Consider the following 24,392-nt stretch of genomic DNA (forward strand, 5'->3'; position numbering starts at 1 on the left):
TACAGAGTTCATCTCAGGAAGTGAAATTCAAGCTTATGGAAAGAAGGTAGAGACTTTCAAAATAATTTAAAGAAAAAAATAAAAATCCTTGCAGCACATGTACAAATTGATCTAAAGATTCCCACCTGAAACTGGTGAATAGCCCCTGGTTTTAGGGACGCTAACTCTTTCGCTTTTGGTTGCATCGGGAATCTGAAGTTAGTGCTCATGAGAAGTAAAATCGGAGAACCCGGGGTGCTCAGCGTGGCTAAAGGTTGTGGTGACGGCAGCGAAAAGTCAGACGTTCTCTTTGAAGTAGAGGCTTCAGCTTGGTCCTTTTGTGTGCCCTGGGAACTGAGAGAAATAGCAGCCAACCTGGGATAAAATGCCAGCTAAGGGTAAATACTTCTTCAATGAAAACGATGACTGCAGGATAACAGACCCTCTCTATGAGAAGTACCGCTATACAAGCCAGCAGCATCCACTCCTGCTATTGCTGCTCTTCATTGCAATCATCTTCTGGACTATACTAATTATCATCTTTTTTGTCAAAGATGTGAGTATACTATTGAATTGTTGGTATTCAGTGTTTTCAAAAATGATGAGAAATAGGTAAAATAGCATACACATAAAACAGCACTCAACATTTCTGGTTAAGTAGTTTTTGAGCTACGTGGTATGAAAGTTTGATGTTGAAAGAAATAGAGTAATTGCGTAAATAATGCTGTGTATGCTTTTGAAGAGATGGGGTGAGACAAGATAGTTTTGTTACACATGCACAGTTAGGAGGAGGCATGTTCTTCCATTCCTATATGTTATGAACAAATAGTAATCCACTCTGAGTAGTGGCTATCATAGTAAATAAGTAATAGTGGGGCCAAAGACACAACAAAATCATAAGTTAGCATGTCTCCTGCATGTTTTGTTTTTAAACTTTGTTTTTAGATTCGTCTAAGAAATGTAAATTAACATCGGTTATGAACTCCTGATTTTTTTTTTTTTTTTTTTTTATTTTTTTTTTTAGGATTTGTATATTTATTTATTTACTAAAAAGACATCAAACAATCCCACAATGTAATGGGAGATCTGTTGAATCAATAGTCATTTAGCAAAGTGTAGGGATCCTATAGGCATAGGAAAGGTGCACCTTAAAGAAATTTGCTGTTGTGTAGCATAATATGATTGTTGTTGTTTTTTTTTTTGTTTGTTTGTTTGTTTTTTTTAATAAAAAATAAATAAATTAGGTGTTCTTCAAGTAAGCCCAGTTGACAGCTGGTAAAAAGGGGAGTTGAATTAATGATAATGTTGTAAAAGGGTAATGAGGGAGCTGTTACAGTCCTCCACTGCCTTCTTACACTGATTTTCCAAATAGAGTGCTTCAAGAGAAAGTGACTTAATCATACCAGTTGCACTCATATCCTGTTTAGCTTTTATTTCTTGAAAATGGAAAGAAATGTCAGTGCTGTTTATATGTGTTACAAGTCAACTGCTGTAAAACCTGCAGAAAATAGTTGTTGCACCCCTTTTAGCAATGCTTGAATTCTTTAAATATGTTTGTGTACAATATAGTATAGTTATAACATCTTAAAAGACAACAACAAAAAGACTAGTTTGGGAAATGATGATGATGAAACTGGACAGACAGGGTACCTAGGAGAGTATTTATTGTTATCTCTGTGTGTGAATACCAGAAAGTATTAACGCTGCCACAGCTTGACTACTAGGAATTCAGCTTAGCATATTTTAAAGCTAATTAAACTCTTTCCAGGACTGTATAGATGCATTTTCCATCTTTACTAAAGGAGAAAGCTAGATCAAACATAACACTTTGTTTTGCTTTTGCAGGACACAAATATGCATCTTGCCTTTATTATTGCAGTATGTGCTGTTCTGGTCATATTTGCAGTCATGTACTTACTTTTATGTATCGAATCCCTGTTTCGGAGATGGCTAACGTTATTTGGAGTTATGATTTGGATTTGCTTCCTAACAATAGGATATATTCCTCTTCTTGAAAGAGAAAATGATTTTTTAGCATGGGAACAGGTATGTATTTCCTGGTAATTCATGTACCTATACAGAACTGGTCAGTATATATAGATCTACTTGTGTGCTTTATTTTTTACAAACATTATAACTGCATAATATTTTTTCTTGAGATTTAGGTTCACTTTCCTAAATTGGTTTTATTGGTTTATATTGTGGCCAGTTTTTATTTGTATTCTTCTGGTGGTGAAAATACAGTTCAGCTAATAAAGTTGGATAACTGCATAAATTTATGCAGAAATTGCATCTCTAAGTTGTAATTTTAATTCTATTTAAGCAGGTTAAATGCTAATTATCATGAATGCATCTTGAAGAGAATTTTTTGTTAATAATGCTTGCTTTGTTAATTTATGTGTGTCAAAGTGGTGTTCAAGACATGTATTAAGGATTCTAGAACTGGGTGTGCCCTAGGGAGCAGTTTTTCAAATCAATGGGAGAGGTGAAGTGAACAATAAGAATTAATGACACATCCTGGCATAGCTGGGTGTGGTTCAAGTTCATTACTTAGTATCTCTGATCAGAAGACAGACAATTTCATGATGCCAAAAATATCATAATCTGTAGGAAACTCCTCCTAAACTTTCATAATGTAAACAGAAGAGTTTTTAATGAAATAAAAATGAGTTTTTATCTTGTTTTACTGACTCTTCCCCTTCCCCTCTTTATCTCAAATAAAGAAAGATATAAATTATGAGTTAAACAACCAAAATCTGATTTGTATTATGACCTCAATCCAGCATCAGTATTTGCAGTTGCTATTCAGTATTTTTTGACTTAAGGAAGAAGATGCCGCCTTAGGAAAAAAAACAAAACTTACTACTAACTATAGGTACAGTCATGTAATGAAGCAAGATTTGGTTTTGTTGCTTTCTATGCAGCAAGTCAGTGCCTTACATTGTTGCAATTTGGTAATAATGTTGATTTAAAACCAAAAATAAGGAGACCATAGATTAGAAAGCAGAAGTGAATAGGTGAAATCCAGAATTTTATCACAAGTTATGAATTTATGACAGATTGAGGCTAGTGTTTAAATGCAGGTATGACCTTTGCTTGCCTGTGCTTATAAAAAAAAATAATAATAATAATTACACTGCATTCAGAACAGTCTGATAGGGTTGTAAATACAGTAGAAAGATTTTTAGTACAGCTCAAATAGTAAATATGGATGTGAAAAGGTTACTTTTTTGTTGGATGAAAACCTTTGTTTGTTTGTTTGCTACCTTCTGTCCCAGCCAAGCAATCTGCTTAATGCTGGCAAAGCATTTAAGTGTTGTCTGGGCCTTGAGACTTCCTTGAAGGAAGCTGATGTCTGGAACAGCGCAAGTTTGAGCTGCAGTGAAGAGACAGACCTGAGCCAGGAACGCTGCAGTATTTTCTTCTGATCAGTCTCATTTAGTTTCCATATGTAAGAGCTAATCTCTATAACAAATCTGTAAATATGGATATAAGTTCTGTAGATGTTCTTTCAGATCTGTAGCAGTGTAGCAGATCATTGGGCATTTTGTAAAATTTGCAGTTAAATAGGTAGATAGTTGCAATAAGGATTATTCTCTTCTGTCAGCACTAGGAAGTATTTATCAAATATGGAGCAAATAAATGTGATCTGGTGGTTTTAGGATTAGAATACTAACTTGGAGAAGGTGAGAAATTTGTTTCTATTCAGTTTTGCTATCTGTGCAATGTGCTCTTCCTGATACATAATGTATAAGGTGCATCTTCAGCTGTAATGGATAAATTAAGGATAAAGAGCAAGGACAACTGGAAAAATTAAAGGTGATATGTCAGCTAAACCATTTTATCTATGAATCTATAGCTGCTAATTCCTCCAAAGATTGTAGGGTTACTTCCCTCATGTTTTTAACTGTGCTTTTGAAATGTCAATATTTTATTGTTTGGCTTGAAAATAGACAAGAATGCTGCTACTTTCCTTCTTCTTTAGTGATTTTTGGTGAACATAATAACATGTAAGTGTGTGTGTGTGTCTCACTTCTGTTTGCTTTTTTTCCAAAGGTGCCATTCTTTCTATTCATAATCTTCACAGTTTATACCATGCTACCTTTTGGAATGAGAGATGCAGTTATAATTAGTGTTCTTTCTGCTCTCTCCCATATTATCGTTCTAAGTGTGTTATCCAAGGATTCTCAGGCAGACAAGAGATCCCTTCTGTTTCAGGTAAGGAGAAGCTACTTGGGTAAGAAATTAGATATCCTAGTCATATTACCACTTGATACTGGCATAGCTATCCTGTTTAGATAAGTACCAAACGTCCATGCAATTCAAGGATTTGGAGCTTGGACCAACACCTGTTCTGCATGCTTTTATGAAAATATAATTATTTTCATTTATCATGCATTTGGGTTTGCTGACCTGCATGGAAGAAGCAGATTTATTTATTTATTTTAACATGTTACTTAAAATATGACAAACTTTGCCACAATCTTTCTTCCCAATCTGTGCTGTTTCAGATGGGTCCTATCTTACTTCATCTGGTACTGCCTACTGGGTGGATCAAAAGGGCCGCTGTTGCCCCTGGGAGTGCTACAGGTGCCTTTCAGCGTTCCCAAAGCTTATTAATTGGGTGTGTTCAAAGCAGCACCCCAGCTCTTTTGCAGATGATGTCAGACTTCACACAGTATGCTGATGCATGAGTTTGTTGGCTGGATTATCCCTAAACCAAACACTGGTGTCTGCAAATGAAAGTGTTAAGCGATACAGCAGAATTCACTTTTACATTGTACTGCTGTACATTCGTACAGGAATGCCCATCACTGTGTAAGTTAGTTTGTATTTCCCAGGCACATCCTGGCTAATTGAAATGCTATGATTTGGTGTGTGACAGGGTAAGGGGAAAATTAAGACCTGCGACTACTTTTTTTTTTTTTTTTTTTTTAAAGGGACTAGTAAGTGTGTGTATTGGTGAAAGATCAGTGGCTGTTCTGCTGTAGGTAAATGTTGTTCTTCTTGTGCAGGTACTTGCCAATGCTGTCATTTTCCTTTGTGGGAACTTGATGGGAGCATTTCATAAACGGCAAATGCAGGTTGCTTCATGGGATTTGTATAGGTACACGTTAAAGTGCATTCAGGTTCGAATGAAACTGAAGATTGAAAAGAGGCAACAAGTAAGTGAAATAATTCATGTTATGAATTGCTTGTTTTCATTTCTAAAGTTGGTGTAATTTTATCAGGTTTGTGACTAATGCCTGTTGAAAGGCTAGGGCTGATCTTTGTGATACCTACCTAATGTCAAAAGTTATGCCATTAGTAACAAAAGAAGGAAGTTAAAGGGAGGAAGCTGTTCTGTGTGGCTTGTCTGTATGAAAATCACAATATTTGTAACAGGAATGTAATTTCCAGTTATTTCAGTTAACTTCTTTCCTAGTATAAGAAGTTAAAGGGACTGGTAACTTAAAAGCAAGTGTCCTTAATGTCCTGACAAATACTTGTAAGGAAGTTTCAACAGTTAGTTTTGTGCTTCCCTTGGTCATGCTTTTGCTTTGTAATTCTGCAATATTTGTTCTTTTATTTTCTTGTCTCACAAAGTCTTTCTTTTGCTAGAAGGAGAAAATTGAAACTTAAGGGAGGAAAAAATCATATAATACATTATGGTGTTTTTTTGGAGTATGATTATAAATTATATATCTCTAAACTCCAGCGGTATTTAAAGAAGTAGGCAAGAAACATGAGTTTTCTACTGAGGAAGGACTGTAAAGAAGTATCAGTTGAAACTAGTATGCCTTTCTTCTTTTATCCTGGTATAAGTTGGGTTAAGGGTTTAAGCTGGCAGCTCTAAAAGGCTGATGTGTGCTGAGTTCTCTGCCCACAAGTTATGAGATGAAAGGAAGGGGCTGAAAAGTGACCAACTTGGCTGAGTTGAAAAGAAAATGGCACACTGCTGGTGTAGCCTGTCCTCTGATGATAGGCGTGTGATACGAGATGACAAATCTGCATGAAAACCCTATGAAAACCCTAGCAGAAGTCTGTTCCCTACACAACAGCCAGGGAAGTATTTAAGCAGCTTACACAAGCAGTGTGCTTTCTATAACGTCTTTGGGCGATGTGGTAACTTGCGTGCCTTCTGTGGTTGCTTGTTTGAAATGTAGATGAGCTTAAGTCTACTGACAGTTTACTTTTCATCTGTGTTGTAATTTGTCAGACAATTCTGAGCTGCCTTTTTGCCACCCACTTTTTCCCAATGGAAATGATGTGAGAAATGCAGGTCAGGGCTCATCATCGCTTTCTGGAAAGCTGTATTATGTGTCAGTATCAAACGGCCCCGTTACATCCAGCGGGGCTCTGTTGGCTTAAATTGGTCCCTAAAGTTGACTCCCGTAATACTAAAATGCTAGGGGAGGGGATGAAGTAGTTTCTGTTTCTGGGAGGCAGCCTCAAGCCAAGCTGCAGCCTATGGCTGGTTTAGTCCAGTACTTGACAGACCCCTTCTTTCTGCTGTGATCCCAAGACATTTATTTCTGCCAGTAGGTGCTGGCTAAGCAACCCTGGCAGCTTGCTCCCATCTGTGTACTGCTGCATCCTTTGCTCGGGAAAAGGGGACAAGGATTTAGTCAAAACAGGCAGAGTTTTACTCAGTTACACAATCTGGCTTTGCTGGCAGTGTTGTCTGAAAAAGTTTCTGCTTATAGCAGCTCCACACAACGTTTTCTCTTCTGTGGTGGCTCTTTCCATGGGGCAGCAGAGCCTTTCCTGGGCTAAAACCTCCTTTTGTCTTCTGCCCAACAACACAGTGCTCTCTTCTTTCAAGAGCAGGCTTTTAAGACAAAGCCAGCAAAACATGCAGCGCACTGAATAGTCAAATAGTATGTAAGTGGTTTGTAACAAGTCTTTATTCTCACTCAGTTCAGAAGACTTTTGTTTCAGTGGCATCAGTTCCTGGTTTGTTGAAGGAGTTTTGTATCTGCTGCGTTCCCAGCACTTGAGGTTCTCAGCTACTTATTTCAGCATTTGTGAATTCACAAGGGTTTTTAGTGCTGCATAGATTACTAGCTATAGAGTGTGAGATTTTATCAGATTTTTATCAGATGCTAACGTAATCCTGAGGTTGGTTGGGAAAAAAAAATAATTTATCTAGAAATTGTAGTAATACTGATTTATTTATTTAACTTTCTCCTGTTTCATACTTAGAAAGATGTGACATCTAGGGCACAAGGAACAAACCAAAAAAAAAAAAAAACAGCAACCTGTGTAACCCACTTAAATGTAAAATTATTTTTTTTTTGCTTTTTAGAACTGAAATGGAACAGTCTTTTCTGGAGAACCTGACATGCATTATGCAAAGGCTATTTGAATAAGGAGGTTTTATATCTTTAATTCATTCTTGTGGCCACTAAAATCTTGCAGTCTCAAAGTTACTATATGAAGAATTTTGTATCATTAATTTTTTTTTGCTCCCCCTTTAGGAAAATCTGCTTTTATCCATACTGCCAGCTCATATATCTATGGAAATGAAGCTAGCAATCATAGAGCGACTGAAGGAAACTAATGATAATAGGCAAATGCATGACAACAACTTCCACAGTCTGTATGTGAAAAGACACCAAAATGTAAGGTAAGTTTAATTTCCAAAGTAGTTATACTGACATAAGCTGCTAATTTTTACCAGTGCATATTGTCCAGTGAAACTAAAATTCAGAGGTAGACTTCCAGGCTGAAGTGGACTTCTTTCCTGTTGTTGAAAGATAATCTGTCCCAAACTCATGTGTGGCCTTCTAATGAGTTGAGATGCTTGAGCCCCCCCCCCCCCCCCCTTTTTTTTTTTCTCTGAGGGAGAGGTGTTTTCCATTAAATGCATTTTAATATTTCAGCTGACTGCGGAGTAGACATATCTTCATATATCATTTATTTATTTATTTTCCTTTTGTTCTTGTGTAGCATTCTCTATGCAGACATTGTGGGATTTACTCGCCTTGCCAGTGACTGCTCTCCTAAGGAACTAGTAGTAATGCTGAATGAACTTTTTGGAAAGTTTGATCAGATTGCAAAGGTACGTGTTGCAGTTTCTTGTAGAGTGGGATTAAAGACTACTTTCATTCAGTTAAAACTCAGTTGTTAAAACTTCAAGTACCAGAAAGTAAAAGTTTCATATTTTCTATATTGTATTGAAGCAGCTATTAAGAACTCTTGGAATAAATCATGCTATCGTAGTTGCCACCAGCTTTTTATTCTACAGTAGAAGTTGGGATTAAAGACATTTGGTAATTGCAACTGTTCCTTGGGTACAGATTTAAGATTTTGAGTGATATGCTTGAATTTCTGCAAATTGCACTGTTTAAAAAATATTTGGATTTAGTGAGTCAAGATCTTTTGCAACTCTGTGGTTGGGCTGTAAGAAGATATCGCTGCTTTTTGTGCTGTTTTTATTCTGCAAGGAAACATTCTCAGTCATCTCTTCCACAATGTGAGGACGTTGTAGGCTCCAAACTACCTTATAAAAGTCCATGGCTAACCTGGATGCTTGGCTGGATACTAAAGTCTACCAGCTCTAACCTAAAGGTACCCCAGAGATCTCTGAAACACAGAAGTACAGGACTGTCTAAGCTTACTTAATCAGAACCTATGGAGTGGCTTCAGATGTTGGAGAATGATGTGTTCTCTTAAGGCTTGGGCTGATGAATGAGAACAACTTAGTTTGATAAATTGTCACTGACTTGGGCTGGTTGTAAATTGTGGTACTTCAGAGTTGATGGAAGAATTGCTGAGCTGTTCCCACAGTAGGGATGGTTGTGCAGGTGAAGGTGTCCCAAATTAAGCTCTCTCTAATCATCAATCAAACCCTAATTTCTCCCTAAATTCTGTGCAGATTTTGTGTCACTACATAATGTTATTTATGAGACTGCCATGAGGAAATTGAAGAAAAGGTGAACAAACCACTTATTATTCAGGTGTTAATAAATTAAAGACTAATATTAAGAGAGATAATTAGATTTCATCCTTCAGATGGTAAATTCTTTGACAGTTTTGCACTGCTATAATTTAAGTTAATTTATAGTTTCTCAATTGCAAACAGTTCCAAGAATAAATAAATAAGATTATTTTATTTCAAAAATGCTTGAAGCAGTCATATCTAATACTTTCCAGGTGCTTGGATGCAGAAAATTAGAAGTAGGTTTTGCTTCAAACAAGATTGAATGGAGCCTGACTTCCTCAAAATGGTGTAGACAAGTCCGAGATTTGGTGTCATTGGCCTACCTGCAGTTCACTTTTTTTTGTTTTGTTTTGTTTTCCTGCTAAATATGTTTACTTTAATTTCACAGGAGAATGAATGCATGAGAATAAAAATCCTGGGAGACTGTTACTACTGCGTGTCAGGCCTACCTGTGTCCTTGCCGGTTCATGCCAGGAACTGTGTTAAAATGGGACTTGACATGTGTGAAGCAATAAAGTAAGTACAGCACAGAAGACTTTTTAATTGTATAGAGTCTAAGAAGATATTGAATGGAGTCATTCTTAGTATTCTTGTTAACCTTCGAAAACCATTTATTACCTGTAGTTTGATAGTTATACATTAGGTCATAAGTTTGTCTCTTGTCTTTCCACTGGGTGTATGTTAAGAATGAACCCTAATAGATCTCCAGAAGGAAGAGACAAAGTCAAAAATGTAAAACATGTTCTAACTCCTTCCTTCCTTCCATAGGCAGGTGAGAGAAGCCACAGGCGTGGACATCAACATGAGAGTTGGTATTCATTCTGGGAACGTGCTGTGCGGCGTGATCGGCCTGCGGAAGTGGCAGTACGATGTCTGGTCTCACGACGTTTCCTTAGCGAACCGCATGGAGTCTGCGGGCGTACCTGGGTGAGAACCTTAGCTCTCAGTGCTGGCTCACTCTATCATTACCATTTTCATAATTGTGGCTTGTGAGTCTGGAATTTGTAACTGTGCCATAATGCAAATCATCCTAATGGCATGAAGAAAATAGGTCAAATGTGTACTTACTTACTTGAGCAGTAAAATATTAATATTTTCTGATGGTTACTTTTCAATGCGCTATACAATTGTTTTCTCAGGAAAATAACTACTTCTTGAACTCTCCTTCATTTGAGAAAGTTGTGTGTCTTTAGCAGTGCATTATGTTAACTTGTATTGCATAGTGTAATTTTAAGTTTAGATAAAGAATAGATGCACTTCTTATGTTGACAAGGCAAAGCAGCATATTTACCTGATGTTTCTGTTGACATATAAATCAGGTGGGACCAATTGATCTTAGCTCTATATTCAAACACACCACAAGCCCCAACCCTCAGAAATTAAAATAGACCCTGGTGAGAAGTGGCCAAGCAAGAATCTGAGCTGTTGACTGTTGTGTATTCTTTCTGCATAGCATTTGCCATGGGCAGAATGAGAAGCAGGATGAGTAGTCCTGGGTGGAAGAACTGAGGCAAAGCAGTAGTGTAACTTGCTGTGTATTGCTCAGCAGTGTGGGGTGTTGGGCCTGAGGTTGATCTTTTTGCTACCTTTTTGAAGATCCTTACGAAAAGGACAAATATAAATGCTTCTAAAAATAGTAGTACTTTGTATGTTCCACAATGAGGAAAATATTCCTGTTTTCTGTTTTTGAAGTTGAATCAGAGATTAGAATTGAGCAAAAATCTTTTTTCTTTTCAGTAGTCTGTACAAAAAAGATAATATTACAGGTTTTCCTTTTTCTATTCCCAAATGACACTGTAATTTTGCATGTTCTTGGTAGCCTGTGCAAATTAATGCTTACTAATGCAATGATGTTCTGAGGGGTATATGTTTGCCATTAAAAAACATTAAGCATTAAGATACTCGTTTCTCTTGGAAAGTGATTCTAAGCAGGAACATTGTATCATCAGCAATTGTCATCTTATTTGCATGCCTTGAACACTGTTTAGGTAAAATCCTGTAACTTTAAAGTGATTTTCTGCAAAATAGTAAGGGGATATGAGTTCTTTTCTTTCATTGGTAACAGAAACAGAAAACAAACTAATTGGATCTTAGTTAACAGTTGCAATGCCATCCAGGTTGAGTGTTTTACTGTGATTCTGCATGATGAAACAAGAATATGGAGTTGTAAAATTTCTTTTGTTGGTAAAGCAAACAACATGACTCTGAACATGGCATGAAAGTTTATTTTTTTAGTCATGTTTAGGACTATGGCCTAACGTTAAAAACTGATTATTCCATTATGTTTGTCATGCTTATATTTGATTCTCTCTTTGACTGAAGCTCTTTTAGGTTTGCTTGCTGATTCCAAGATATTACAGTTAATAATTTCTGTAGCTATACATGTCTAGCACTTGCTTTTCACATGTTAAAACTAGCTGAAGGAAACCTTCAATTCCTGGAAAACTAAGCCTCACAGGGAAAGGGGGGATTTCTATTTGTTATGTAGCTTCCTCTGTGGAACAGTGATCTGTCTGGGATTCTCCATAGCTTGCAATCCTAGCTAGTTCTGCTTCTTTGGAAGACAGAAGAAATTTTGTCATTGAGGGTTTCATTTAAAATAGGAAGTATATATATTTTGGGCTGCTGTCAATGAAGAAATTCTGAAGACATTTAAAAGGATGCAGGGAAACTTCTCCTTTTATAAATATATTATTTCCTTTGACTGAATATCCTCATTCTTTTCTAGACTAAAAAGGATTTGTATTCATAACAATGTAATACACTGGTAAAGCAGAAAGAACAAGCATAACACCAAAACTAAAAATGCATTTATGACTATTTCTCTAATGTATATGGCTGAAAAATTGTAATGTGTTATTTTCTCAGACTTATTAGCACAGGGAAACGAGAGTGCATATGTTAGATATTGTGCACTAACATTAGGTGCCTTGGTGTGTATTAAAACTCGCCTTTGAGAGGCAATGTTAGCAACTTTTGGAGTCCAGTAAGCATCAGTAACTGTTGAGAAGTTGTCAGCGTAGTCATTTAAATAGGAAGACATATACAGTGAGATCTGAAATGTGCTATGATAGTGTGTGACTTTGGGAAAAGGGGAGAGGATTCTTGATAAAATTGGAAAATTATGGATACTGAACAAATGAAATAAGTAGAAAACAGGAAACTTACTGCAGTACATGACTGATTCGATGCTCATTTAATACAGACATCACCCAGTATGCTTCGGTTCCGACTGGGGGGGAAAATGATGATCTAAAGCAGGCTATACAATTTTAGATTTGAAGGTTTGCCTCTACTACAAGACTGCTTAACTAAGGTAACAATTAGAAAAACCAGTCTTTTGAGACAATTACCAGTAAACAAAACCATGCATCCTCTGTATCCCAAAACTCTTACCTTCTAACTCTGGAAGAACTGAAGAATTTTTTTCTTCCTTGTGGGAAGCCATAGCCAGTGGTCTCCAGGTCTTGGCTAAATTATCTTCAGGTATCCTCTGCAGGATAAGGAAGTTGAGATGGATGGGACCATCTCCTTTCTTTCTGTAGTGCTGTCAGCTTCCATTCTGGAAATATTCTGCTCCCAGCTCCGTGCTGACAGGCTGTAGGAATGACTGCGCAGTAGTTAACCCCTCAGTGCCAAGGGAAACTCAGAAAAGCAGTGGGAAGATGAACAATTAGAAAGAATATAACAAAAATGTATTTATTTATCTGTTTATACACATATATGCACACGTACACTTCTATGAATGTACTAAAGTCTCTTGTTGAGAGATTCTGTGGAAAGGTATTACTCATTATTTGTATGGAAATACATGATTCAGGATACTGGACTAGAGAACATCCAAGGGAAAACATGAGTGGATACAGACAAGTGCTAGCTGCTCCCATTAAAAGTCTGTTGCTGTTGCTGTGTTACACTCAATTTGTTTCAGTCAGAAAAGACAGACTTTCAGAATTGTCCTGAAAACAACAACAACAAAAACTTTTCCAACTCTTTTCGATATTTTCTTTATCAATTTCTCCTCCCCTCCCCATGTGTTTCCTGCGTAAGGCAGTCCTCCCTTGTGCTTTGTATGTGAACTTTCCTTGTGGCTCTTGCTGTTTGAAACAACCTGCCTGTATGTCTGTTTTGTTAGTCATTGAATCTCCCGTGATCATATTTCTTCTTGCTTCTTGTATTTCTCTTTGTCTCCTACCGTGTTTATTTCACTTTAATTTTATGCTGGTAGTATCCCAATCTGGAAAGTGTTTTTTGGCATGTTTATTATTAAGGATGTGCCACAAAGATCTGCAGCAATGGATTGCAAATATTGTTTTAGGTACTAGCAGGATTTTGGAGTTGGCTGCCAAAGCACAGAATGGCTGAAAAGCAGAAATGTCAGCAGTAGCCTTTGAAATGTAAATGAGATGTTTAATATGACCTTTCTGTAAATGTTTGGGTCTCTTGTTCTTTCTTTCGTTCTCAGCCGCGTACACATCACTGAAGCAACGTTAAATCACCTAGGCAAAGCTTATGAAGTAGAAGAAGGAAATGGACACCTTAGAGATCCTTACCTTGAATCCATGAATATCAAAACCTACTTGGTGGTTGATCCAAGGGTATGTGCATGTTTTTAAACATGTATATTAAAAAAAAAAATGCATTTTAATTGCATAGCTATCTGCTTTGCATACATCTTTTTAATTCAGGAACAGAATTTAAACATGGAATGAGTCATCTGAATAGCTTTGATTTGGGACTTTAGATCTGAAAGCATATCCTATTGTTCTGTGAAATGTCTATTAGCTTGAAGGTAATAAGTGTTACACTGAAATCTCTTACATGGCCTGCATAGAGTCAAAATCTATATTGGGTTATGTATTTGCTTGAGCCGTGTGACTCTCAAATTAAGGTAAAAAGGTGGGATGAAGTAACGAAAGTGCATCTGTACTGCGTAGCCACTTTCAGTTAAAATATTCTCTATGGTGTGGCTTCTGACAACTTCTTCCTCACTGTTTTCAATGAGATTCACCTTATTTTCAAGGTATACAGATAACTGCTGGTTACCTACTTAGGGCCAGATAACCACAAACACATTGGGTATTGATGGTTTGAATTGGCTTGTGGTTGACAATAAAATATTTTAAAAGAAAGAAGAATGAAGACAAACTCCTTTCCTTCAGGATCTTTATGGGAGTCACTTTGAATTATCAACAGCTCAAGCTTGTTTTACTTGTATGTTTTATGTATGCCACAGTGTGCATGCGCACACACACATCATATACACTGCATACATTCTCAGATTTAAGATCTAATTGTTTAAATGGTCCCTACTCACTTGAAGATACCTATGAGATGTTAGCAGTTAACCAGTCAATGATTTATCAGTTTCTTCTGTAGTTTTAGCTTCCTTTTAGAAGCTAAGGAGGTACTGCTGTATGAGTACTGCCTGGCTGTTCACCTGCTGCGTAGGGATGTCATCTAAGGCACAGTGTCATTTGTGGGATCTTCTCCTGACCTATGTTTTGATATGCCCTAGCTCAGAAATTGAATATCTCATGCTTCTGCTCTTGTGCTGACTGCAAAGAAACTGCATCTGAGATCCCAGATCTCTCACATCATCACTTATAAACCAGGAAGCTTGAAAGTTGTTTCACAAGTGAAGGCTTGTAATGGGAGCTCAACCAAATTAATTATGTCATGATTTGCTCTAGCCCAAATTAGTTAAGTGAGACAAAGGTTGGCTGACACATCACCAATGAATGTTTAGAGTCCTAGTAAGTTGCTAGATTGTTCTTAAACTACTTAGCTACCCTGAGCTTCATTTGTTTGTAATCTGTATCACTTTCTGTTTTCTAAGTTACTGCATTTTTCTGTTAGTCCAAACAGTGCGTGTCAAATAATCATCTCCCTAAAACAAGAGTTAACGATGGGCTGAAGATGCGAGCATCTGTTCGGATGACACGTTATTTGGAGTCCTGGGGAGCAGCCAGGCCCTTTGCCCACTTGAACCATAGGGAAAGCGTGAGCAGTGACTCTTCCATTTCACAAGGAAGGAAAAGAAAGGTGGGGGTTTAAATAATTATTGTCATCTTAAAAATCTGAACTACTTGAAATCTGATGCTTTTTGAGGCTGAGTTTCTGTTGTTGTAACTTGTTCTTTATTCCTTATTTGTTTTAGGAAATACCTTTGTGTTCCGCTGGGCGCCAGAGGACTTCTGACAGGTTTGGTTTTGGTGGTGCTTAGCAACTGTTGTGGTTTAGGAAAAAGTCATTCTTTCTTGAAAGATACAGGACTCCCAGATGACTCCTTAAAGACTCCTCTTTAAGGCTTTCACAAGTTTCTTGCAGCAAAAGCCATTTCTATTATCCCTTCTTGGTGAAGACCTTTTTTAAGTCCTGAAAAAAACAACTTCTTTGCTGATTCCCAGCAGTAATCTGTTGGTTTTTGGTAGTGGGATGATCTTGTTGCTCAAGTACTTAAAGAGCACATACTCTTTGTTATATTGTTTACCTCCACTATATTACTTAGAAATAATTAGAGGGTCCTCCCTTGCCTAACAGCTCACACATTCCTGGGTTAACCTCTTAGTGGTTAAGGATGCTAATTTTGAGCCCATCTTTACTCATAGCCAGCCAGTTACACTCAGTTGTCAAAGTGGCTTAAATGTCATTTCCCTCTCTTTATTCCTGGGTTTCTTGTCTTTCTAGGATTCTGAGTACTGACATTTAGATGTAACGAGGACACTGTCTTTTTATAGGACTACGAGATAACTGTGTAAGAGGAAGGAGAAGTTAATAGGAATTTCTAGTTTCATCTTTGCTTTCTGATGTTGCCATTATCAGCACTAGAAAGCATACCTAATCTGATTTCTATCTTGGAGTTTTGCTTTGCTAATGTTTGTGCTTGCCATGCATTTGACTTTGGTCTATTTGAAAAAGTACATAATTTATTTTAAAATAGTTGCCTGATTTTGAAAGTACCCAGATGTTATTTTAATGTGTTTTAGGATACATATATTTATCAAAAAGCTGTTTAAATAAGATAAACAATGTCTGATAATCCCACAGTACATAACTTTTTCTACATATTTAAGAAGTTTGGATAAAGAGGAATTGTATCTATAAGCCATTAATTGTTTCTGAATAGCATTTGTGACATGGACTTCATATTCACAGAAATTCATCTCAAAAGGGAAGGATAGAAGAAGATATTTATGATGAAATGATGTCAACCATCGAGGGACTCAGTTCAACGAAGTATGCAGTACTTTAATTTTTTATCATATTTTCTTCAAGAATAATTTGCATTCACAATTTTAAGTCTAGATAGCAAATTTATTTTTTGAAAACATTACCAGGAGTTTGTCTTGCTCCTTTTTTTTTTTGTTTTGTTTTGTTTACTGAAGTTCTCTTTTTGCTTTAGTTTGCAGTAATAATATCACTATTTTCATTATTAGAACAAGAAGCAAATGGTTAGTTTAGCTGTTCAATGTGATCTGATACTATGAAATAGCGAAAGTACTGCTTTTTTTTTTTCTTAGGACCCTCTGAAATGATGAGGTGAACTGCAGTACCGGGATAGGAAGTCAATATTTGCATTCTGATTATTAAGATAAGATCTATGAGGAAATGGGGTGTAGTTCTGAACAAAATTTATGTATAAAGACATAAATCATAGCAAGGCTGCTAATACTGTAATGTCTGGTAATACCTATGGGCAGTGTTTGGAGGCTGTAAGCCATCTCTAACATTTCATGTTATATGTTCCTATATTTAAAACTCAAAAAAAAAAAAAAAAAAAGTCTGGGATTATATCTCGTGTGTAACTAGCAAACACTGCTGTCTGTGGAAGTTTTGGATCTGCCTGTCAACATTAAAATTTAGCAGCTCATGTGTCACCCTATGAAACATAAAGACCTTCCAGAGCTGTCAGATGTGTATAAAACCATGGCACCAACACCCTGTGTACTGCAGAGTTGTAACTACAACAATGCTCTTGCACTCTTCCCTGGGCCTGCTGCATACTTCTTGTAACACATTTCTCTTTGTATGTAGTCCATGGTGTAGCAAATCTGATGACTTCTATGGATTTTCACTGATATTTGCAGAACCTGGTCTTGAAAAAGAGGTTGGTAAGATCAAAACAATCCTTCTCAGTCTTTCTTTTGCACTTCAGAGCAGCATGAGTATATTTGAAACTGTTTTCATTCTTAAACTGGATTCTAGATATGACTGCATACCCAGAGAGGCTTATGATAGATAATGGGAAGCAGATCTCATGATTCATTTGAGCTGGTCACTCTTCCTTGATAATGCTGGTTATTAATGTGAAATTAAAGGAGATTGTATCTGACCTGTGGTAAAATTCTTGCCATGAGGGAGCCAGTAGGATTTTAATCAGCTTTATTATATAAAGAACTTATTTCAAAAGTAATGAGAATTTAAAAAATAAAATATAATGAAAAAATATATATTTTTTTCTGGTTGCTTCATTGCAAGTATAATACCTTTATTTGTTAGGTAGAGAGTATGTTTTCTGTTCTTTGATTCACTGTGCTGTGATGCACCTTACATAGTTACTGGTACACACACACACAAAAGTGTATATCTATCTATCTATATATACTGTGTGTATATCCTTTTTTTTGTAAAATTTTGATCATTTGTATCTGAAGTGCTGATTTACATACTCAGGGGTGGGTTTCCCTCTAGATTAGAAATTATTCTTTGGACTGCACTTTGGATACTTTGGACTGTGTTTATATTTGTTCACTGATTTTCTTTTGTTGCCTTTTAGTTCTGTGTGTTTTGAACAGTACAGTATAAATTTGTGTATGCATATGTAATCACAAAGATGTAATAGGATTCAAAAAATATCCTGGAATTGTTCTTTATAGTAATCTGATTTGTTATAATCTGTGTTTCAGTATCGCACCATTCCTATTCTAAAACTGAAGAGTTACTTTGCCTGTGCGAGTTTTGTGTTCTTCTGCATTTTCCTGATACAGATGTTTATAATGCCAAAGTAAGTGTCAGTATTTTAATCAATTATAATTCAAATTAACTAATGGTTTAAAAGAAACTCATGTGCATGAAACTTCTTGAAGTCTTTTGGAGTTCCTGAGGGTTTATGCTTAAGAAAGATACACTTCCTAGGACTCTAAAAGAGCGCATTCGTATTGTTGGCTTAACAGCCCAGATATCAGTATGGAAATAAAATAGAAATATTTCTTAAATACTATGTATGACTGGATATATATGCAGCGAGACGGTCATTTGATTGATAATTACTATTTTATAACAATAGTTGGCTGTAAGCTTGCTGACTGAGTGAGGAATAGAAAAATGGGTTTATTTGGTTTAAAAAATAAACAGTGATCAGCAATCCTTTTTTTTAATAGAGCTAAAAGGAAGGAATTTCTGTTTCTTCTCATATCTCCAAGAAAGCAGATATTTGATGTTTTTGACCTTTATGGGATACTTGCTTTTTTTCACAGCTATCACAGCGCAATTTCCATGTGATTTATGCGTGGGGGTAATAGTTCAGGCCCTTAGTGACAGAGTGGAATAATTTAAAGTTATATTTATGCAACAGAGAGCAACAATAACTTATGCTATTTTATGGACATCCAGTGCCATTAGAAAAGAACAATCTATTTATAATTTTGAGAAATGCTGTTAGCAAACATTAGTCTGACGTGCAGTCTGAAAAACATTTTCATTTAACACTTTTATTTAATGCTTTCTTTTCTGTTTAGAACTGCAAAACTAGGAATCTCCTTTGGTGTTGTTGCTATCATCATTGTACTTATTTTGCTTGTATGCTTTGCTGAGAAATGTATGGTAAGTTTTAAAAAGCAGATGGATATAATTTGACAATTCAGTCTATTTTACAGGATGATGAATTAAGCTGTTTATTTCAATAAGAGTTGCAGAAGCCTGAAACTTTAGGTTACCAGTAGATTGGACTGTCTGAAACAGATTCTCATCTTTTGAAGTTCTTACTGTAATTTGAAATTATTTGAGTGCCAGAATAGATGGCTAGGAGGGAAGAGTGTATTAACACTTGTGTGATGGGGTTGCTTTTATGTTTGTGTTTGTTTGTTTCCCGTGTTTATCCTTAATAGTAATTTTGGTTGTAAATCCCGAGGTTTCCATACTGGAAACAAGATTAAATTCTCAAGGAGTTTGAATGCAAGGTTAGTTTTCATAATCATTTGTAAAGCCCTGTGAAAGCTACAAACATATGAATAATTCATTGACAACGATTTCATAGCTGTTAGAATTCGAAATTCACCATAATTCACCATTACATCAATTTTTCATTGCATCATTAAATGTCTGCAATTGCTGTTTAAAAATACATAAAACACCCTGTAGTGACAGAGTTCAACTGTGCAAAATGAAATAAACTCCATCTCTTCTCCAAGAACTGTCTGGAGGCTGGGGGTTGGAGAGGGAAGGAATTTTAGAGTGCTCCTTACACTCATCAAATCTTCGTTGTGCTAGAGCAAGGGTGGGAGAGCACTTTGAAGTTCTGTTGAGATCATCCCACCATCATCTTGTTGCAAACTAATGAGGGTGGTCTTCCAGGAAATCTGTCACAGAAAGGTGGTCTCTTACAGAGCCAGGTTCAAATTGCGTAAAAGGGAAAGGTAAAAACAGTGCACTCTACATATGTAAAATTTTATTATTAATTTAAAAATAGGTAACATGCACGGCATTTACATAGTAGTTTTTATTTATATGGATTTTATATGTGTGTATGTCTATATAGAGATGTGTGTGTATCTGTATCCATGTATAGTTTCTACGTATGTAAAACACACAGAGAAAAAAAAAGAAAATTCCAAGATGACAACTGCATCAGGCTTGAGTTTTACACTGGCGGTCTTTGAGTATAGCGTCCTTGAACAATGTTTGCAGTCTTCTAAAAGCATATGCTTTACCAAATATATTTTCTCTGAAGCAATAAATGAAGGCTATTAGGATGGCAAGGGAACTGTCTTTGGTTTTGATGTAGTCATCTGAAACTTTAGTTCTAGTGAAGTATTATATAGCTGAATAAAAAATACAGCGCAGGCTGTCACTATGTTTTTATAAATATTTATTTAGCAATTTCAATCAGATCATAGTTTGCTATTTTTATAGTAGACATTCAAAAAAATGTTATCCCCCAATGATAACACTGATAAGTTTTGAAATCAGAAGTCATTACCTCAATTTCCAAGTCTGGAATTTAAGGCATGAGGCATTAAATCTGAATTACTAGATTCAGAGCTCTAAATTTGGATCCTAACAATGAGCCTTGACTCTTTTGCATAGACAAAAGTATTTTTAAATTTATAAATATTTCTTCACACGTACCAAAATGTTGGTCATGTCATTAAAACTATATTTTTATTTTATTTTATTTTACAGAAGCACTGCTCAGAAAGGTGGCTTTTTCTGCGCCATCTTTGTGCTATCTCAGAAAAGGTGGAAACAATGCCTTTACTTAGGCTTCCTTTAGCAGTCATCACTATAGGTGCCTTGCTGATTATAGGTATCTTCAACTTGGTAAGTAATCACATTACCTTCATTCTGTGAACATATTGTAACTTCGAGCAATGTTCTTTATTCTTTTTATCAATTACTTTGCTTTTTGCTTTTTTTCTGATGTCCAGTTTCCACCTGAGTTGATTTACACGTGGGTAATGCACAATGTCATTAAAATTAACAATAAAAAATATTTTGAATATTGTAAAAATGTAAAATAATTCAAAGCAAAAAAAGACTAGTTTGTAGAACTAGAAGTTCTTGCAATAGACTTGAGATCTATGTTTCTGTCACCTCTTCTTGCTTTCAAGATGGCATTTATAATTACCGTTGATTATGACTATCATCACTAAGACGGTCTTCAAGTATTTTATGTGGGTTTAAATGTTTGGCTGATGTAGGTTAAGTGGTTTACTCTGTTATGCTCACTACCTAGGAACAATATAGGTGGTGGAGGGGAGGTGTATAGCTCAGCTCTCTTTTAAAACCAAAGACATTGTGGCTAGACTAAGAAGCAAGCAGAATCCATCTTTTAAATTTAGTTTGAGTATTTTGTTGCACCTGGGGAACACACATGAAAATTACCCTTTGGAGTTATGTTATGCTCAAGACCATGTCATTTGTGTTTTTGTGTTTTGTTTTAAACAAGCTTTATGTGACATCATGTTAACAGTTAAACCTGTCTGATAGCTAGCTAGCAAAGGTGATGTTCTTCCTATCCTGTGTTCTGTCTGCCATTCTCCTGATTCCATGGGGAGTTTATTCTGAAAGCTGTATTGTAGCTTTTGTAAGGTGGTTTTTCTGCTGGCTTGGGTCCTTGAATTAACTCACAGTGGTGTCATTTAAACACCACCAGAGACAGCCCAAAAGAAAACAGGAACAGCAGCTGTGAAACTGGTGGGGGAGACAGTAGGATAATGTCTGTGCCAGTTAGCTCTTAGATTAGATTAGCTGTAATGCGAAACTTCACCCCCAAATAGAAAAGTAAGTAAATACTTGGCAATTCTAACCTTCTCGTTACCTTGCGTGTGAATGTATAGTTAATTGAAGCTATATGGGATATGGAGTTCTAACACTTAAGTTGCAGTAGCACTGAAAGAGAGCCAAATCAGGACTCATTGTATAACATGCAGCAAAAAATCTTAAAATGAATGACTACCTGCTAACCAGTTTGTATGTTGTTTTGTCTTTTTTTTTTTTTTTTTTTTTTTTTTTTTTTTCTTTCTTGCTAACAAATCAGACTACTGGGAAAAACAGTACTGCAAACTTTACTAGATCAAATTACGTGAATGGCACCATCTATGTGAGTAATGTCTTCATTTCTAAGATAAAATGAAATGAGGCTTGGATAGTGTGTAGAATATAGATGGATAGCAGTGTTTTGCTATCTTTTCCTGCTTTTATTAAAACAGAATTCTTAAACCATTGAACACAAAGATCACTACTGCCACAAGGCAGTTCTAGCAATATTTTCTGTTATTACCCATGACTTTACTGTGCATCTTCTATGGATTTTCAAAAGTCTCATACTACGGGTAAAGCCAAAGTTGGCTTACTTTGGTTACTCAACACTTTTGAGAGGTGTTCCCTGGCATTTGTGTTAGGGATAGTTAGGTGCAGCACTCGTTAACTGCACAAAAGGATTATTCCTACTGATGTAGTATTTTAGCTCTTTAGCTTCAGAATAGCTTTCTATTTTGAGATTGTTCAAATCTTTGTGATGCTCCTTTGTCACCTGGTCAACCCTTCAGGTGAGGAGCATTTTATTGAACAATGCATAGTAGGTCATGTGAGGACCCTTTTAATCGAAGTCCTTGTGACAGAAAAGTCATACATAATGTAATGCAAATTGTACTCATCTAGTAATTTTCTATTCTTGCAAGCCTGAAAATCAGTCTTTTGGAAACACAACTGAATACTTCGCTGAGAAAACTGTAAGTAGTGAATATGTTTTATTTTAAAACTCAGATATTTGAATACTATATATATTCTCGATAACTGGCAGGTTCTGTTGCTGTATAAAACAGCTTTTTAGGCATCTGGCAGCATCACAGTTCTAAAGGAAATTGAGATGTTTCTGCTGTTGTTGCAGTGATGAAGGAAGCATGACTTTTGATGTTTTAAACAACAACAAAAAGGCAAAATTAAAAGTAGGTCTAGAACTTTGAGGAAAAGCAGCAGAACAGGGTGGTGATTGTTTGTGAAATGAGAACTGAATTTGCAGTTATCACAGTAAAGTACTGTGGCAGAATGAAAAGGCTTAAATGGCAAACAGACTTGTGCTCTCAGAGGGTTGGCTGTGGGGTTGAAACTGAGTGCTTGTTATCTTTTGAAAGTTATACTCAAAGCCATTAGGATGACAAAGTTGGTACAATGCATTGCTATAGGTGGTCTGATTCTGAGTTGTCCAAAAAATTTTTCTAGCTTCATTTTCTTCATCAGAAATTTTTGCTTAGTCTAAAAATCTCCCAGATATGTGGTAGGTCTGTCAGTGCTGTTATGGGTGAAAAGCTGCCATAATGTGATCCTATGTGCATAAAGATAAATAAACTCTTGAGGAACAGAAGCAGAGGTAATTTCTGAATTGTCTGTAGACTGAAGTAAGCCACATCTGTACCTGTGGCAGCGGAGAGCAATCCTGTCTCTGCAATGAATTCTGTAGCAACTGATGTTCTGAAAGTTCCCAGCTGCTCGCTGAATGTGGAAGCCAGGCTTGCACTGTGATTTCCTTATGAATTTTTTCATGCCTTCCATTGGATAATGGCTCTAGCTTGATAATGCATCAAAGTTCTCATGCAGAAGTTGTGCCTAAGGTTGGAGAGCTGCTCACAGCCTTACATGTTACAAGCTGGGGAGATGGGAATATGCTATCAGCTTAAGGTTACAAAGGGAGCACTATTAAAAAGAGGACCAGAATTCAGGAGTTTGTGCTTCAGAGCCAGTTCACTGGAATATAAAGTAAGTTAGTCCTGACCTTGAAATAAGTAATTGCTTAAATTACTAGTCTTCAGAAAATAAATTCTCAACACTCATACCACTCATATTAATGTAATTCTTCTTGTTTAAATGTTCATCTTTAACAAATTAAAAACTAGTAGCTATAAAAAGCGTTAAATTCTGCGTTTAGTACAGTTAAAAATAAAGGATTAAGTGGTTATAATTTCTTTTTATGATGGTCATGAACTTAAAGCATTTGCTATGGCTTGAATGTTGCACATGCATAAAGTGTGAATAACACAACTGCATTTAAAATCTTCGTTTACAGTATTATGCATATTGCTGCATTTTGGGGTTCATTGCTTGCTCGGTATTTCTTCAAATGAGCTTCGAACTCAAGGTTCTCCTCCTGTCTATTGCTGTGACTGTATACCTCTTCATTTTCAATACCCTTCCAGAGCCTTGGAACTTGAGTCTATCCGTCAACCATACCAGGTGCAGTATGAAGTTTCTTATGAACAATAATATTCTATTTAAGATGTTGGATCTTTGTACGCATTCTAGAATATTGAAATACCATAATGGCATGAATCAGACATTATAAACCTTTTTGTAAAGTTAATGACTCAGAAATCTCATTAGACCGTATCACCATTTGTACTTGTTTATTCACTTGGAAAGGAAAGAGAGTGGAGGTGTGGGGTTTGTTTGTTTGTTTGTTTCCCTGAACAATTCTACCATGTGGCTTTTAAGATATCTGGAAAATTAGCTTGCGTTAAAGACTGGAGGGAAAGAAGGGGTAGAATATTAGTCTTGTAGTAGGGTAGATTTTCTTGTAAGATGCGAAGTGAAGCCTTGATAAATCTGATTCCTAAGCTGCGTTTGCCGGATGTGCCCAACAGGATAGTGAACTCTTCATTTGCTTACATGATAATTTGAACAGTAACAGCAACTTATCTGATCTAATTGAAGAAACTACAATAATACTAAAATCACATGTGGAAAGCTTTTACTCTTCATTTGCAAGTCT

The 24,392-nt window shown here is 36.2% G+C and overlaps 1 protein-coding gene across 1 annotated transcript in view; it reads left to right on the top strand.

The window, feature by feature from the left end:
• Positions 1-326: 326 nt before the first annotated feature.
• Positions 327-24,392, top strand: part of ADCY7 (adenylate cyclase 7) — a 31,262-nt gene continuing 7,196 nt past the window's right edge. Inside the window, exons 1-19 of the mRNA XM_032195940.1 lie at positions 327-535; positions 1,825-2,025; positions 4,036-4,197; positions 4,995-5,144; positions 7,440-7,588; positions 7,912-8,023; positions 9,294-9,421; positions 9,674-9,832; positions 13,371-13,503; positions 14,765-14,950; positions 15,066-15,109; positions 16,064-16,144; positions 16,943-17,015; positions 17,815-17,912; positions 18,646-18,730; positions 20,309-20,446; positions 21,666-21,728; positions 22,309-22,359; positions 23,691-23,857. Of these exons, the coding sequence (XP_032051831.1) occupies positions 365-535; positions 1,825-2,025; positions 4,036-4,197; positions 4,995-5,144; positions 7,440-7,588; positions 7,912-8,023; positions 9,294-9,421; positions 9,674-9,832; positions 13,371-13,503; positions 14,765-14,950; positions 15,066-15,109; positions 16,064-16,144; positions 16,943-17,015; positions 17,815-17,912; positions 18,646-18,730; positions 20,309-20,446; positions 21,666-21,728; positions 22,309-22,359; positions 23,691-23,857 (2,351 nt within the window). The 5' untranslated portion in view covers positions 327-364. The remainder of the gene's footprint in view (positions 536-1,824; positions 2,026-4,035; positions 4,198-4,994; positions 5,145-7,439; positions 7,589-7,911; positions 8,024-9,293; positions 9,422-9,673; positions 9,833-13,370; positions 13,504-14,764; positions 14,951-15,065; positions 15,110-16,063; positions 16,145-16,942; positions 17,016-17,814; positions 17,913-18,645; positions 18,731-20,308; positions 20,447-21,665; positions 21,729-22,308; positions 22,360-23,690; positions 23,858-24,392) is intronic.

Source organism: Aythya fuligula, chromosome 12, assembly GCF_009819795.1.
Source record: "Aythya fuligula isolate bAytFul2 chromosome 12, bAytFul2.pri, whole genome shotgun sequence".
NCBI lineage: Eukaryota > Metazoa > Chordata > Aves > Anseriformes > Anatidae > Aythya > Aythya fuligula.